This window comes from Periplaneta americana, chromosome 17 (genome assembly GCF_040183065.1).
Source record: "Periplaneta americana isolate PAMFEO1 chromosome 17, P.americana_PAMFEO1_priV1, whole genome shotgun sequence".
Classification (NCBI taxonomy): domain Eukaryota; kingdom Metazoa; phylum Arthropoda; class Insecta; order Blattodea; family Blattidae; genus Periplaneta; species Periplaneta americana.
The window spans coordinates 116,454,713-116,473,160 of NC_091133.1; the positions used below are offsets into that span (position 1 = coordinate 116,454,713).

Genomic DNA, 18,448 nt, shown 5'->3' on the forward strand with positions numbered 1-18,448 from the left:
ATATCGGAAGCTGACCAGCCTCATGGTCTAGTGGTCAGAGCTTCTGGTTATAGTTCATGAGGTCCCGGGTTCGATTCCCAGTTAGAGCACAGGAATTTTTCCTTAAAGGGGATTATTCCTGTGTTCGTCCATGGTCTGGAATTTAGGTTAAGTTTAGATTTAAGACCTCTCCTGGCACCACATTATCATAATCATCCTATCACATCATCGGGGTAATGTAACTCCGCCTTCCAGGCGCCCCAACCTCAGAAGTGGGTTACAACTAAGCCACGGTCAGGAGAGAAGACCAGAAATGTCGAAAGACAACCTGGTGGCATTGGATTAAAAAAAATATCGGAAGCTAATTAATTGTTTAATTATTATTTCACCATTGGAAAGTGTAGTTTCTCTAGATGGACATAATTCTACAATGTTAGTACAGTAACTTCTGAAACATATAGCAAGTAATATAAAGTATACACATTGAAACTAAATGATATGTCAATCTTCATTAAACTATGGTTGCATGTAATAACAATTAAGAAACATGTTAAAGGAATTGTCATTGCACCAAATGATTGCTCTCTGGACCAAAATGACCGCAATTTAATTATTTAAATACAATTTAAATTAATTAACACATTAAACGATTTATCCTTCTATCAAACACGAATGTTCCCTGGATCAAATGTCCTATTTTAATTATGTAATTACTTTATATTTATTTCTAACAGGTGCAGCGGAGCGCACGGGTATGGCTAGTTATTAATATATTTGTACGGAAATTTGCGTGAACGGATTATGCAGGGTGTTTAAAAAATAAAGTATAATTGCAGTTGAAATTGAATGATGATATTTTGGATACAAACCTCAGACACGTGAAACCCTGTATTTGAAAAGGAATATTTTTATGGAAACGAAATAGTTTTGAAACTATTGTTATGCAATTTATGACGTCATCGAGAACATTTTTAAATTCACTCTGTAGTTTCTTTATTATCATCTGAAAGAACATATTTTTATATCGTTATGTAATATTTCATTTGTTTTATACAGAAGCACTATGGTTGTGGTTACTATGGTAACTATCGTATTTCCTGACAATTGACCAAGAACTAAGTAGCCGTAATTAAATTATTATCAGTACAAAATGAAAATATAACAACTTCGTACATTTTCCTTATCAGACGACAATGAGCAAATCTTGACCATATAGTCTACATGTTAGGAATAAATACATTTCAGACTAAATCTAGTGTATTCACAGTGCCTTTCTCCATATTATAAAACTGTAAAGAACTAATGATACTGCTAGTCTGGACTCTTACGGACATAAAATTAAATAAAATCATTGGTACCATTCATAGTCAATTAGTAATGTCGGAATGAGTGCCTCTTATAGCCTGTTCATAGTTTTCTGCCCAAGAGCAGGTCTTTCACTGCAAACCCATTCTTCAATCTTTCCCATTTTCCGCTTTCCTCTTGGTCTCCGCGTAAGATCCATACATTTTAATGTCGTCTATCATCTGATGTCTTCTGCCACGAACTCTTCTCCCGTTCACCATTCCTTCCAGTGCATTTTTCAATAGGCAGTTTCTTCTCAGCCGTGACCCAACCAATTCCTTTTTCTCTTCCTGATAAGTTTTAGCATCATCCTTTCTTCACCCACTCTTTCCAACACAGCTTCATTTCTTATTGTGTCTGTCCATTTCACATTTCAAATGCTTCTAGCTACTTCTCTTCACTCCGTCGCACAGTGGGACGGATTGCGATTCTAGCCGGAACAAAATCTAATATTGATAAATTTCTTTCGAATCGTTGAAAATAGCAAGATGAAGGTAAATTATTATGAAATTTGATGAAATATATGTATGAGAATTATTATTTTGGTATAGAACACCTATTTATTAAAAAAATCATACAGTAATAGAAATTGCATACAACTAATGCGAATAAAAAATTAAAGTAACAGAAATTATTTCACACACTACTATGAAGAGAAAAGTAATATATGTAGTAAATTTTATGACTCATGCTTAGAAATCTGAAGCGTCTGTTGTATGTCCAGAAGTGTCGGACCCGCTAGCGCTACAGTCGTCCTCATCTTGGGGTTGCAGTTGAGCAGTGCTGTTGTTGGCACTCGCAGCTGGTACTTGTAGCAGTTTAATTACTTCAACTGACAGTTTTGATTTTCTTGGACTTGGATGTCGATTGATCTGGGATATGATGGGATCAGAAGTTACTAACAACATGTGCAGGATATCTTCTAAGTTTTTTTTTCTCACGAGAACACTTTCTAGCATGATCCAGCCTGTACTTTCGTAAATCTTTGTGCCTTCCCTCTTGAGCATCTTCAGATAACATCCCAATAGGAAGTATTGCAGTTTCTGCTTTTTCGTCCATTTATCAGTATTTTATGTACGCTGGATGGCATGTATACCATGGATATAATTGTACATATAATTGGGTTGTATCATTAGTGTACTTCTCAAAAGCCTCAATATATATTGATTATCCACATGAAATGGTGCATAAAATTACAGAAAATCTGTGAACGAAGCCTTACTAATGTCCGTAATATTGGCTGTAATTTGTGGGTTTTCAAAAAACCGAAGTGCAGAATCGCCAACATTTGATGTCCCAGGCCCACCAGATTTCGGCTTGTCAATAAGAAGCCCTAATTGAGAGCGAAATCTAGAAATAATGTCCTCTTTTCTGGCTGCAAAAATATCTTTGTTGTTGTCTCTGACATGCCAAGAACAATGTTTTTTAAGAAAATAATCCTCTTTACAGTGGCACTGCATCCAACGTCTGTTAAAATTACTTCGAATATTCTTCAAAATATTACGAATGCACTTCTCACTATTAGAATTACATGTTTCAAGACATAATTTGTTCAAAACATATCTATATAGTTCATCTAAGTCGCCACTTTTATTGGCAAGCATTGGAAATAGATCACTGCCGAAATCACCGGTAGTGGTTCCGAGTCTGAAAAAAATTAACCACCTGCAGGGCGGTCAGTAGGAGCAAATGAAACTAGGTTAGTCTTAAAGTGCACACTTAAACCTACATTCTGACATAAAAATAAATGTGACTCTGTGTGACTCTCCTATTATAAGTCAACGTTTACTTTGATAAATAGTTTTAAAAATCGCATTTGCCGCTCTTAAGTTAACATTCCGTTTCTAAAAATTCAAAATTATTATGATCATAAAATTTATATAATAATTATCTACCAACCTTGTTCTTCATTTTCTATTTCAGAATCACAAAATGTTTCACTCCCAGATCACAGAAAACATGCTTGCTTCTTACACTGTTTCAGCGTGGCTGAGCAATAAAACTGGTTACAGAGGGGAATCCTCGTCATCATCATTGTGTGACGTCCGTATGTTCAGTGTCAAAGCTTCTTTCTCATAGATAAGCATTCTGTGATTCATTAGCAACAACTTGAGATAGGACACGCATAAAAATGAGAACATGTGAAAATTGATTTTGTTCCGGCTAGAATCGCGATCTGTCCCACTGTGCGTCGTAATGTCCAGATTTCTGCTCCATACAGTGCCAGACTCCACACAAAGCACTTCATTAGTCTCTTCCTTAATTCTTTTTTTCAGTGGAGCGCAGAAGATGCTGCTTTGTCATTACTATCCTCCTTTTGACTTCCTGGCAGCAGCTCATGTTATTGCTTATACTGCACTCCAAGTATTTGAAGCTGTCCACTCACATGTAATTCTTCCTGTTTTAAAGCATCCATCACTCTTCAATGTGTGACTATCTTTTACATGCTTGCAGAATTCAAATGGGCTTACTCTGCCAGAATGGACGCGGACAGTATATCCCGACAAAATGAAAAATCTAGCAGCCAGAAGCCTTGCAATCTTCACGGAAACTGATATTCTGAAGAGGCTCACAGCAGGTTAGTGTGAACTACGTGTAACTGAGTGGCAACCTAATAATTTGTTGTTACATAGACAACAGTTCACATCTTTATTTATTTTAACCTGAGTTTACGTACACTAAACATAGCCAAACTACCACAACATTAAAAATTACGTACCGGTATTACAGAATGTCCCTTTCTTGTTATCGAGGTCTTTATATTAGAATCTCGGTGCAGCATCATGTTCAATTAAGAGAGTGTACACGTTGGTGGTTTAATGATGTATCGGAAGCATTTGAAGTGTGCATTGATTCCGTTTTGTAAACGGAATAGTTGTAATTAAACTGGAGTTGATAAGTTAGTTCTGGAGAGAAATATAGCGACAGAATAAGAACGGATATTGGTATGTTTTCCAATCAGACCTTGTAAAAACGCTTTTGGGGATAAAGAAATTTTGTTCAGCTTCTCTCCATATGCAGAAAAAATGCCGCTGTGTTCCGCAAATATGGTACGCCCTTCAATCTACAGAAATTTCAAATTCGCTTTAATGCCTAACATGTCTCAAATAACAATAAGAAAGGCTTTAAAAATGATATCCTCAATGAGTTTAAAATACCAACCTGGGTGGTGCAAGCGGTAGAGGCACGGAATGTCGCTACCGCTTGCTCCTAAAGGTTGTGGGTTTGAGTCCCATGCCTTCTGCATGGGTATTATGTCCGTATTAGTTGAAGAAAAATTTAACATAAAAAAGAAAAACAAAGAAAAAGCTTTAGGAAAATAGCCTCTGGTCGGTAAAATTATTGAATTAAAAAAAAAGGACACTGATTCTCTGCTAACGTGATTTGGCATGAATCTTCTGAACTGAATCGTACTGTTTTCAGACGAAATGCCTTTCTGCTTTGTTATGTGATGTACCATTGAGCACTTCTTTTAATTGCAGTTTCTATTCTTGTCATTACATGTATAGTACAACATTCATGTCTCTTATTTGCTGAATTTTCATCTCAAATTTCTTACAGTTTTTAATTGGTCTCTTTGCCTTGATCCTCTGTCTATTTGTATGTCCTTTCACTCCTCCTCCTCCTCCTCATTATTATTATTATTATTATTATTATTATTATTATTATTATTATTATTATCATTATTATCATTATTATCATCATTGTCATCATTACTTCTATTATTATGTCTTTCACAAGTCTTTTCACTGCTATCTCAGTTATTCAGAGTCACAATATATTTTACAGAATGATTCATAATAACAGGCATGGCAAAGAAAGTCTCACGGGATCTGGATGATTCGACACAAAGTACTGGTCATATGTCTGATTCGACACATATAATAACATTTTCATCACAGGACTATAGGTCACATACGAGTAATTCACTTTTGACACAGGATTGTATGTTACAAGATATGTCTTCGTGAATTTTCCATGTTATTTACTTTTATAATACGTCTATCACAAAACATTTTTATGCCTTTTATTTTTATAGTATAGCAAAACATGTTAATGCCTTTTATTTGTATAGGCCTAGTACTGTATAGCTAAACATTTCCATGGTTTTTGTTTTTATAATATCGTAAAGCACGTCCCTGGTTTAGTATTGTAAAACATTTCCATGGTTTTATTTCTATAGTATCGTAAAATATTACCATGGTTTTATTTGTACACTATCGTGAAACATTTCCATGGTTTTTATTTTTATAGTATTAGAAAGCGTTTCTAAGGTTTGTATTGTTGTAGTATCGCAAAATATTTCCATGAATTGCAAAACATTTCCATGGTTTTCATTTCGATAGTATTGCAAAACATTTCCATGGTTTTAATTTCGATAGTATTGCAAAACATTTCCATGGTTTTCATTTCGATAGTATTGCAAAACATTTCCATGGTTTTCATTTCGATAGTATTGCAAAACATTTCCATGGTTTTCATTTCGATAGTATTGCAAAACATTTCCATGGTTTTCATTTCGATAGTACTGCAAAACATTTCCATGGTTTTTATTTCGATAGTATTGCAAAACATTTCCATGGTTTTCATTTCGATAGTATTGCAAAACATTTCCATGGTTTTCATTTCGATAGTATTGCAAAACATTTCCATGGTTTTCATTTCGATAGTACTGCAAAACATTTCCATGGTTTTTATTTCGATAGTATTGCAAAACATTTCCATGGTTTTCATTTCGATAGTATTACAAAACATTTCCATGGTTTTCATTTCGATAGTGTTGCAAAATATTTCCATGGTTTTTATTTCGATAGTGTTGCAAAATATTTCCATGACTTTTATTTCGATAGTATTGCAAAACATTTCCATGGTTTTCATTTCGATAGTATTGCAAAACATTTCCATGGTTTTTATTTCGATAGTATTGCAAAACATTTCCATGGTTTTTATTTTGATAGTGTTGCAAAACATTTCCATGGTTTTTATTTCGATAGTGTTGCAAAACATTTCTATGGTTTTTATTTTAATTGTATCGCCGAATATTTCCATGGTTTTTATTTCGATAGTATCGCAAACATTTCCATGGTTTTTATTTCGATAGTGTTGCAAAATATTTCCATTGTTTTTATTTCGATACTATTGCAAAACATTTCCATGGTTTTTATTTCGATAGTGTTGCAAAACATTTCCATGGTTTATATTTTAATTGTATCGCCGAATATTTCCATGGTTCTTATTTCGATAGTATTGCAAAATATTTGCATGGTTTTTATTTCGATAGTATCGCAAAACATTTCCATGGTTTTTATTTTGATTGTGTTGCAAAATATTTCCATGGTTTTTATTTCGATACTATTGCAAAACATTTGCATGGTTTTATTTCGATAGTGTTGCAAAACATGTCCATGGTTTATATTTTAATTGTATCGCCGAATATTTCCATGGTTCTTATTTCGATAGTATTGCAAAATATTTGCATGGTTTTTATTTCGATAGTATCGCAAAACATTTCCATGGTTTTTATTTTGTTAGTGTTGCAAAATATTTCCATGGTTTTTATTTCGATACTATTGCAAAACATTTCCATGGTTTATATTTTAATTGTATCGCCGAATATTTCCATGGTTCTTATTTCGATAGTATTGCAAAATATTTCCATGGTTTTTATTTCGATAGTATCGCAAAACATTTTCATGGTTTTTATTTCGATAGTGTTGCAAAATATTTCCATGGTTTTTATTTCGATACTATTGCAAAACACTTCCATGGTTTTCATTTCGATAGTGTTGCAAAACATTTCCATGGTTTATATTTTAATTGTATCGCCGAATATTTCCATGGTTCTTATTTCGATAGTATTGCAAAATATTTGCATGGTTTTTAATTTTATCGTATCGCCGAATATTTCCATGGTTCTTATTTCGATAGTATTGCAAAATATATCCACGGTTTTTAATTTTATTGTATCGCCAAATATTTCCATGGTTCTTATTTCAATAGTATTACAAAACATTTCCATGGTTTTTATTTTTATTGTATCGCCAAATATTTCCATGGTTCTTATTTCGATAGTATTACAAAACATTTCTAGGTTTTTTTTTTATATTTACAGTAGTACATAACATTTCCATGGTTTTCATTTTTGTAGTATTACAAAACTTTTCCCTAGTTTTTATTTTTATAATATTACAAAAAATTTCCATACTTTCTTGTTTTTATAGAATTACAAAATATTTCCATGGTTTTTAATTTTATAGTATTGCAAAACATTTCATTGGTTTTTATTTTTATAATATTAGGCCTACACATTTCCGTGGGTTTTATTTTTATAGTATTACAAAACATTTCCATGGTGTTTATTTTTCTAATGTTACACATTTCCGTGGTTTTTATTTTAATAGTATTACAAAACATTTGCATAGTTTTTATTTTTGTAATGTTACACATTTCCGTGGTTTTTATTTTTATAGTATTACAAAACATTTCCATGGTGTTTGTTTTTACAGTATTATGGTATGGCTTCAATTCCATACAATATTTCACAAATTTCTGTTAATAGTGCCTGAGAAAATTACCATCCTTATTTAAGTAGGGAGATCTATGGTATAGCTCTGACAGTTTTCCGCATCTCCTTTGAAATAAAAATAAAAATAAAGGTATACCATTTATGGCATTGATTTTTCGATAGGCAGGTACCATATTTACTCCACACAAATCAATACATACATATAGGCTTGTGTACACGGATTTTTATATTTTGGAATTTTTTTCTCTTCCTTGTAAACTCCTCTTCTGGCCTGAATAACTCTCCAATGAAAATGCTGTTGTTTTGATTTGCAGGTCCCCTGGTGAAGGAGATTAGCTACAACATGGATAGCAAGAGAACTGCCGTATCGAAGACTGACCGCAAGATGGTACTTTATTCAGCACATGACGTCACTATTGTAAATGTATGGCGTACGCTAGGGTTTACGGACATGATTAAACCTGATTTTGGTGCCTCATTGATATTAGAATTACATACAACACGATCAGGTGCTGATCATGAGGTGAAAGTGAGTATCGACTGAACATTTGCTGTAACATTACTAAAGCCCGGATTTCCATGATGCAAATGTATGTTTTTATGTAAGCTTGTCACACTTCTCAAACTTTACAAATGTTCGTTTTATGACTTAACGATTCCAAATAACGACACCTTTTCCTGCATGTTTGGATATTTGGCCTTTTTTAAGAGTATATTCATACATTATACAAATCTTGAATACATGAAATTTAATAGCACATAAGTTTTTATATTGCATATTAAAGGTGCATCTACACAGTTCAATTTTCCATGCGTTTACACATGCAATGTAGGGAGAATATTGAAAGAATAAAGTTGAAAACACATGTTCAATTAAGAAGCATGCACATTTTTTGTCTACACGGTGCGCCTCGTATTTGTGATAATCTTCAATAAAGCTAATCGTACTTGCCGCCATTTTCAGCTTAAGGGGAGAGGATGGTATTTTTTGGTGAAAAATGAGTATATTTTCAAAACAAAAAAATTCTTTAAAATACCCTTTGATATGTGTGGAATGCATAGCATAACATTTTGTGGGTATTTGTGCCATTATCGGTTGTTGAGTCACCACTTTTAAACTTCCTGCGTTATGGATTTTTAAATCACACGCCCACTTTTATTGTTGTTTCCGGTAAATTAAATTTAAAAAAAAAAATGTTTTTCTTTAACATACCCTTTGATATGTGTGGAATGCATAGCATAACATTTTGTGGGTATTTGTGCCCTTATCGGATGTTGAGTCACCACTTTTAAATCCTGCGTTATGGATTTTTAAATCACACGCCCACTTTTATTGTTGTTTCCGGTAAATTAAATTTTCAGAAAAAAATGTTTTTCTTTAACATACCCTTTGATATGTGTGGAATGCATAGCATAACATTTTGTGGGTATTTGTGCCCTTATCGGATGTTGAGTCACCACTTTTAAACTTCCTGCGTTATGGATTTTTAAATCACACGCCCACTTTTATTGTTGTTCCGGTAAATTAAATTTTCAAAAAAAAAAAAAATTCTTTAAAATACCCTTTGATATGTGTGGAATGCATAGCATAACATTTTGTGGGTATTTGTGCCCTTATCGGATGTTGAGTCACCACTTTTAAATCCTGCGTTATGGATTTTTAAATCACACGCCCACTTTTATTGTTGTTTCCGGTAAATTAAATTTTCAAAAAAAACTGTTTTTCTTTAAAAATACCCTTTGATATGTTTGGAATGCATAGCATAACATTTTGTGGGTATTTGTGCCCTTATCGGTTGTTGAAACACCACTTTTAAACTTCCTGCGTTATGGATTTTTAAATCACACGCCCACTTTTATTGTTGTTTCCGGTAAATTAGATTTAAAAAAAAAATGTTTCTTTAAAATACCCTTTGATATGTGTGCAATGTATAGCATAACATTTTGTGGGTATTTGTGCCCTTATCGGATGTTGAGTCACCACTTTTAAACTTCCTGCGTTATGGATTTTTAAATCACACGCCCACTTTTATTGTTGTTTCCGGTAAATTAAATTTTCACAAAAAAAAAATGTTTTCCTTTAACATACCCTTTGATATGTGTGGAATGCATAGCATAACATTTTGTGGGTATTTGTGCCCTTATCGGATGTTGAGTCACCACTTTTAAACTTCCTGCGTTATGGATTTTTACATCACACGCCCACTTTTATTGTTGTTTCCGGTAAATTAAATTTTCAAAAAAAAAAAATGTTTTTCTTTAACATACCCTTTGATATGTGTGGAATGCATAGCATAACATTTTGTGGGTATTTGTGCCCTTATCGGATGTTGAGTCACCACTTTTAAATCCTGCGTTATGGATTTTTAAATCACACGCCCACTTTTATTGTTGGTTCCGGTAAATTCAATTTAAAAAAAAAATGTTTTTCTTTAAAAATACCCTTTGATATGTGTGGAATGCATAGCATAACATTTTGTGGGTATTTGTGCCCTTATCGGATGTTGAGTCACCACTTTTAAATCCTGCGTTATGGATTTTTAAATCACACGCCCACTTTTATTGTTGTTTCCGGTGAATTAAATTTTCAAAAAAAACTGTTTTTCTTTAAAAATACCCTTTGATATGTGTGGAATGCATAGCATAACATTTTGTGGGTATTTGTGCCCTTATCGGTTGTTGAGTCACCACTTTTAAACTTCCTGCGTTATGGATTTTTAAATCACACGCCCACTTTTATTGTTGTTTCCGGTAAATTAGATTTAAAAAAAAAATTTTTCTTTAAAATACCCTTTGATATGTGTGCAATGTATAGCATAACATTTTGTGGGTATTTGTGCCCTTATCGGATGTTGAGTCACTACTTTTAAACTTCCTGCGTTATGGATTTTTAAATCACACGCCCACTTTTATTGTTGTTTCCGGTAAATTAAATAAAAAAAAATGTTTTTCTTTAAAATACCCTTTGATATGTGTGGAATGCATAGCATAACATTTTGTGGGTATTTGTGCCCTTATCGGATGTTGAGTCACCACTTTTAAACTTCCTGCGTTATGGATTTTTACATCACACGCCCACTTTTATTGTTGTTTCCGGTAAATTAAATTTTCAAAAAAAAAAAAATGTTTTTCTTTAACATACCCTTTGATATGTGTGGAATGCATAGCATAACATTTTGTGGGTATTTGTGCCCTTATCGGATGTTGAGTCACCACTTTTAAATCCTGCGTTATGGATTTTTAAATCACACGCCCACTTTTATTGTTGGTTCCGGTAAATTCAATTTAAAAAAAAATGGTGTTCTTTAAAAATACCCTTTGATATGTGTGGAATGCATAGCATAACATTTTGTGGGTATTTGTGCCCTTATCGGATGTTGAGTCACCACTTTTAAACTTCCTGCGTTATGGATTTTTAAATCACACGCCCACTTTTATTGTTGTTTCCGGTAAATTAAATTTTCACAAAAAAAAATGTTTTCCTTTAACATACCCTTTGATATGTGTGGAATGCATAGCATAACATTTTGTGGGTATTTGTGCCCTTATCGGATGTTGAGTCACCACTTTTAAATCCTGCGTTATGGACTTTTAAATCACACGCCCACTTTTATTGTTGTTTCCGGTAAATTAAATTTTCAAAAAAAAATGTTTTTCTTTAAAAATACCCTTTGATATGTGTGGAATGCATAGCATAACATTTTGTGGGTATTTGTGCCCTTATCGAATGTTGAGACGTCATTTTTAAACTTCCTGCGCTATGGATTTTTAAATCACACGCCCACTTTTATTGTTGTTTCCGGTAAATTAAATTTAAAAAAAAATGTTTTTCTTAAAAAATACCCTTTGATATGTGTGGAATGCATAGCATAACATTTTGTGGGTATTTGTGCCCTTATCGGATGTTGAGTCACCGCTTTTAAATCCTGCGTTATGGATTTTTAAATCACACGCCCACTTTTATTGTTGTTTCCGGTAAATTAAATTTTCAAATTTTTTTTTCTTTAAAATACCCTTTGATATATGTGGAATGCATTGCATAACATTTTGTGGGCATTTGTGCCCTTATCGGATGTTGAGACGTCATTTTTAAACTTCCTGCGCTATGGATTTTTAAATCACTCGCCCACTTTTATTGTTGTTTCCGGTAAATTAAATTTTCAGAATTTTTTTTCTTTAAAATACCCTTTGATATGTGTGCAATGCATAGCATAATATTTTGTGGGTATTTGTGCCCTTATCGAATGTTGAGACGTCATTTTTAAACTTCCTGCGCTATGGATTTTTAAATCACACGCCCGCTTTTATTGTTGTTTCCGGTAAATTAAATTTTCAGAATTTTTTTTCTTTAAAATACCCTTTGATATGTGTGCAATGCATAGCATAATATTTTGTGGGTATTTGTGCCCTTATCGAATGTTGAGACGTCATTTTTAAACTTCCTGCGCTATGGATTTTTAAATCACACGCCCGCTCTTATCGGTTTCCAGTAACTTCATTTTTTTTCTACATTGCCAGACAAAAAAAAGATATAATTTCTGAACTATTACAGATACATGCATGAAATTTAGAACACACATTCTTTAGACTATTACGAAACTTTTCCCTGTAACAGAATTTTGTTAATTTATTTCATTTTAAAAATACGTCCGTTTGTTTGCAAAAAAGGAAATCAGAAAATTGTTATTAAATTTTAATTGTTAATTTTACAAACGTAGGGACTAATATCAAAATTCTGTTACAGACAGTTTGTAGAACATGCTTTTGCAAATACATTGCAAAAAAAATGTTTGAATCTATCTTTAAAAACGGTTTAGATATATCGGTTTTAGTACAATCCTGCATTGGATATATTTTTTTTTTCAAATTTGGGCCCCCAAATATATTTTTTTCAAAATATTATTATTTGTCCATGTCCACATTTCAACACTTTTCAACAATCTAATGCACCCGTACAACAGACAGCGAAGTTCGAGATGAAGCCGAGATCTAGTAGGCTCTGAGGATGGTGTGAAGAAGCACCGAAACGGCTATAAGCCGCACATGCTCACACAATTAACACGAGTAAGATCACCATTGTATCAATTATTTATTTTTATTTGGTTGAGTTGCCACAGTTATGAACTCTCTACATACAAAAAATTAATATTTTACACCAAATAGGAAAAATGTTTTAAAAAATACCATCTTCTTCCCATAAACTGTCCACCATCACCAGACAAAACAATTTTCAGTTCATTCACGGCCACCCAGAACAATCAGCTGTTCGCTGCATGCTTCTGTTGAACGAAATACGCACAAGATACCCACCGGCGATGGGTAGCTTTCAATTGTCGCATGCGCTCTCATTTTTAGTGGAGCACACACAATTGAATGCGTTTCGTTCACTCTTGCATGCATTGTTTGAATGCTTAAAAATTGAAAGAAAAGTTGAAACGCGTATGTATTTGTATCTGTGCGTGGGTATATGTTTTTATGTAGGTAGTATTCTAAACGATTCACACATCAACATGACGCCAATGAGTTTTTTTTTAATTGTAATGATTAATAATGCTATTACAGAGAATCTGATTCCTTTACAGTTAAGTACTCCATTTAGAATATCCGGTCCACTTTCGTGTTATCAATTTATAGTTAGAAAGAATTCAAGTCCCCTAGTTAAAATATTTATATAATTGTAACGCTCTATTTAATTACTAAAAATGAATAATATTTGTGCAGAACAGCCACTCACAAGATAATGCGGAGATTTTTTTGTATTTAGTTACTAGTATAAAGGAACAAATTGGTATTCATATCATTAAAGGGAGGATTTATGAGATCCTTTTGGGAAATTATGATCAAGTATTTGAGCCCACTCAATGTTTTTAAAAAGTTGGCGCCACTGGTGACAAATATGGTAACCATTATACAGGGGCATCATTTTATTTTACTCCAATTTTTATTGTACCTGAGTTTTTGAATGTACTTCACTCCTACCCCTTCTACTAATGAAGTTCAACCCTCCTCCACACAGATCCAAGACCGCATATTATACAATCATAGTAGCCTTACGGTCATAATAAACAGTATGTTACAAAAATATGTTCGCGTTTTCCAGTGACGAAAGAGCTTTCAATATTGAATCATTTTCGCACAGGTACTGTCGTCCATTTGCCTACGTCGCATTCCGGTTTCCCCCACCAGCTTTTATTCGCCAGCTAGTAGCTGGGCTGTCTTAGCTCCTTTCTGAGAACATTAATTTGTTAGGAATTGGACGTCTACATAATATTATACAACTGTTCAAATAACTTAAATAAAAGGAGCTCGTTAAGTAATTAACTGTCACGTGATTTTCTCACTTTCTACGACCCTACGACATAATCACTTGGACGGACAGTAGATAGCATGTCTGAATAATTTTATCTTTTCGGATCGGGCAGAAGTGAAGATTGAATTTACAGTACGTAAGGTACTCTTTTATAGAGTAGGTACAGAATTATTTCAACATGAGTTACTAGTACGAAGAACGAAACTGGTAATTGGGATTAGGTACAATAGTCTATAGTGCAACACTGAAGCCTGTATCGAAATGAACGGCCACCATTTAAAAAAAAATGTATTTAAATATCCATATTATGATTATTTTACAATTTAACTTCATTCTTTATCTTGTACGCTAATGTACTGTAGACAGTATAATCACAGTCAACTATATACAGTCACGAAGCTTGAGTTTTGAGGGTGCTAGAAACAATAGACTGTGCCGGTACTATTTTGCATTGCCTGTAATGAGCCAATATTAGCGATCCTAGTGGTGACCAACTATCTAATGTTTGCATATTTACTACGTATTGAGCTTCGTGACTGTATATACTAGACTGTGATATAATATACACTGCATAATGAATACGTCCACATGGACAGCTCAGTTCGTTAGTAAAAACATTTATTGTTAATACTGTAGGCTACTGTATTTTAATTAAACAAAAACCTAATGAAAACGATCAAACTCAAAAGCGCAATATTTCCTAGTTTACGTAAATGGATGAACTACTTTTCTTCCCTCCTATACCTAGTAAAGTGATTTTTTTGTATATTACGCCAGTATCATCGATCTCCAGTCCTGGAAGGGGGTAGCAAACGGCGTTGATCCGGAGGTATAGGCATTTTAATATTAAAAATGTTAGTAAAAATAAAATGATGTCCCTGTACTATCGAAGATGACTGTGAAAAGAGTAATTTATTAGAAAATCGTGTAATGATTTCATTGCTGACCTTTCTTTCACAAAATCCTATGCAAGATTCTTTTAAAATGTAATCCTTTCTGTCATATTATTTTCACATAATTATGATTTAATGTGTGATAATTTTGTAGTTCATTTCTCTGTGTCACGAATTCATTTCTTCTGTTTCAGCTGCTGTACCTGAACAGCACAGCCACGCGCAACCTGAACATACTCAACATGCCGAAATGTGGACAACCTTGTTACCTGGACACTTTCTTAAGACTAATCAAGCCGCTCATACCCGTCGACTGGGACCGGGAGTGCCTCACCACACTTTAGTTCTTAAATGTATACCAGTAGAGTCAGAAAGTCCCCGAACTTCGGGTGGCAACGCCTTGCTCTGTAGGCAACTTCTCTGCCTTGTCCGTGTGGTATGTAGCCTATACTCCAGGCGTATAGTCTCAGTGTGCCGATCGATGACCGATCAAAAGGGAAAGTAAAGGCTGGTTCACAATAAACCGGGAACGGAAATGACAATGAGAACGGAAATATTGTTAAAATAAATTTTTACATTACCGTTCCCGGGCTCCGGTAAGCTTCTCGTTAATTATTATTATTGTCATCATCATTACTCCTACTATTATGGCTTTTACGAGTCAACCCTAGAAATGTTTTGTAATACTTAGAGATAAAAACATGCTATAGTGCTATAAAATTTAAAAAAATGCAAATGTTTCGTAATACTATAAAGATAAAAAATATGCAAACGTTTTGTAGTACTATAAAATAAAAACATTCAAATGTTTTGTAATACTATAAAAAGCGTGCAAATGTTTTGTAATACTATAAAAAACATGGAAATGTTTCGTAATACTCTCAAAATAAGAACCATGGAAATGTTTGGCGATACAATAAAAATAAAAACCGTGGAAATGTTTTGCAATAGGCTTACTATCAAAATAAGAACCATGGAAATGTTTGGCGATACAATAAAAATAAAAACCAAGGAAAGGTTTTGCAATACTATCAAAATAAGAACCATGGAAATGTTTGGTGATATAATAAAAATAAAAAATAATTGAAATGTTTGTAATGCTCATAAAATAACAACCATGGAAATGATTGGCGATGCAATAAAAATAAAAACCATGGAAATGTGTTGTAATACTATCGAAATAAGAACCATGGAAATATTTGGCGATACAATAAAAAATAAAAACCATGGAAATATGTTGTAATACTATCGAAATAAGAACCATGGAAATATTTCGCGATGAAATAAAAATAAAAACCATGGAAATGTTTTATAATACTATCGAAATAAGAACCATGGAAATATTTGGCAATACAATAAAAATAAAAACCATGGAAATATGTTGTAATACTATCGAAATAAGAACCATGGAAATATTTGGCGATACAATAAAAATAAAAACCATGGAAATGTGTTGTAATACTATCGAAATAAGAACCATGGAAATATTTGGCGATACAATAAAAATAAAAACCATGGAAATATGTTGTAATACTATCGAAATAAGAACCATGGAAATATTTGGCGATAAAATAAAAATAAAAAAACATAGAAATGTTTTTGTAATACTATCGAAATAAGAACCATGGAAATATTTGGCGATACAATAAAAATTAAAAACCATGGAAATGTTTTGTAATGCTATCGAAATAAGAACCATGGAAATATTTGGCGATGTAATAAATATAAAAACCATGGAAATGTGTTGTAATACTATCGAAATAAGAACCATGGAAATATTTGGCGATGTAATAAAAATAAAACCATGGAAATGTGTTGTAATACTATCGAAATAAGAACCATGGAAATATTTGGCGATGTAATAAAAATAAAAACCATGGAAATGTTTTGTAATGCTATCGAAATAAGAACCATGGAAATATTTGGCGATGTAATAAAAATAAAAACCATGGAAATGTGTTGTAATACTATCGAAATAAGAACCATGGAAATATTTGGCGATACAATAAAAATTAAAAACCATGGAAATGCTTTGTAATACTATCGAAATAAGAACCATGGAAATATTTGGCGATACAATAAAAACAAAAACCATGGAAATGTTTTGTAATACTATCGAAATAAGAACCATGGAAATATTTGGCGATAAAATAAAAATAAAAAAACATGGAAATGTTTTGTAATACTATCGAAATAAGAACCATGGAAATATTTGGCGATACAATAAAAATTGAAAACCATGGAAATGTTTTGTAATCCTATCGGAATAAGAACCATGGAAATGTTTTGCAACACTAGAAATATAAATAAATACGATCAAACATTCATGTGTAATATTAAAATGCTATCTTCTTTAGTCAATTGTTTTTTATTATTGTCATTTAAATACATTTATTTTAACAATATTTCCGTTCTCGCTCTCGTTGTCGTTTCCGTTCTCGGTTTATTGTGAACCAGCCTTAATGTTTGAAGTAGCGTTTTTCGATATCCAGGGTCTTGTACATTTCGAGTTTATTCCTGAGATTCGAACTGTCAGTAAATAGACGCATGTTGCAATTCTTCGACGTCTTCGTGATGCAGTTCGACGAAAAAGACCCAATTTGTGGCAAGAACAGAATTGGGTTCTTCATCATGACAATGCCTCAGCACATCGGTCACTCTTGGTGAGCAAATTCCTCGCACAACACAAGATACCTGTCCTTCCACAGACAACATATTCTCCAGATCTTGCTCCAGCAGATTTCTACCTGTTTTCAAATGTCAAATCCCTATTCATGGGACGGCGGTTTGCGTCAGCCGAAAAGATGAAAATTCATGCGACAAGCGCTCTGCGGAAAGTGACCAAAGATGGGCTGCAGGAATGTTTCGAGAAGTGGTATGGACGTTGGCAGAAGTGTGTCACTGACCAGAGGGCGTACTTTGAAGGTGGTGTTGTGTAAATGGTTACATGTCATCTGCAACAAAAGTTCGGTTATTTTTTGACTCTACTGGTATATGTATAATGTGAAATAAAAGCAAACTGTAATTATTTTTATATTATTTTTAAAGATGTGGCATTGTGTAAATGCTGTTGTTTATAAACTTGCGGGGTAAAAATAAATTGTTTATGTTTCTGTAAATTTATTAAGATCTATTTCTTTCCTATAGTCCTCTACTCCTCTGAAACCCCAACATGACAAGGTAAATCCTAAATATTAACACGGTAAAGAAGTTGTAAATTTAATCAGTGATATGCAAGTGTTAAAAGTGTACATAGAAAAATGAAAAATGTGAAAAATACAGTAACTCGTAAAAAATATTTGCACAATCACATCATATAAATCAATTGTCGTCAGCACAGAGCTCCCTGGGGCTAGCGTCTCTTACCCACGGAGAATACAGTGCACCATGGTGCAC

The 18,448-nt window shown here is 33.2% G+C and overlaps 1 protein-coding gene across 1 annotated transcript in view; it reads left to right on the forward strand.

The window, feature by feature from the left end:
* The window catches only part of LOC138692894 (lysosomal acid phosphatase-like), a 69,615-nt gene extending 51,440 nt beyond the window's left edge, over positions 1-18,175 (forward strand). The window contains exons 5-7 of the mRNA XM_069816213.1: positions 3,778-3,901; positions 8,164-8,378; positions 15,247-18,175. Coding sequence (XP_069672314.1) covers positions 3,778-3,901; positions 8,164-8,378; positions 15,247-15,396 — 489 coding nt within the window. The 3' untranslated portion in view covers positions 15,397-18,175. The remainder of the gene's footprint in view (positions 1-3,777; positions 3,902-8,163; positions 8,379-15,246) is intronic.
* Positions 18,176-18,448: the final 273 nt, after the last annotated feature.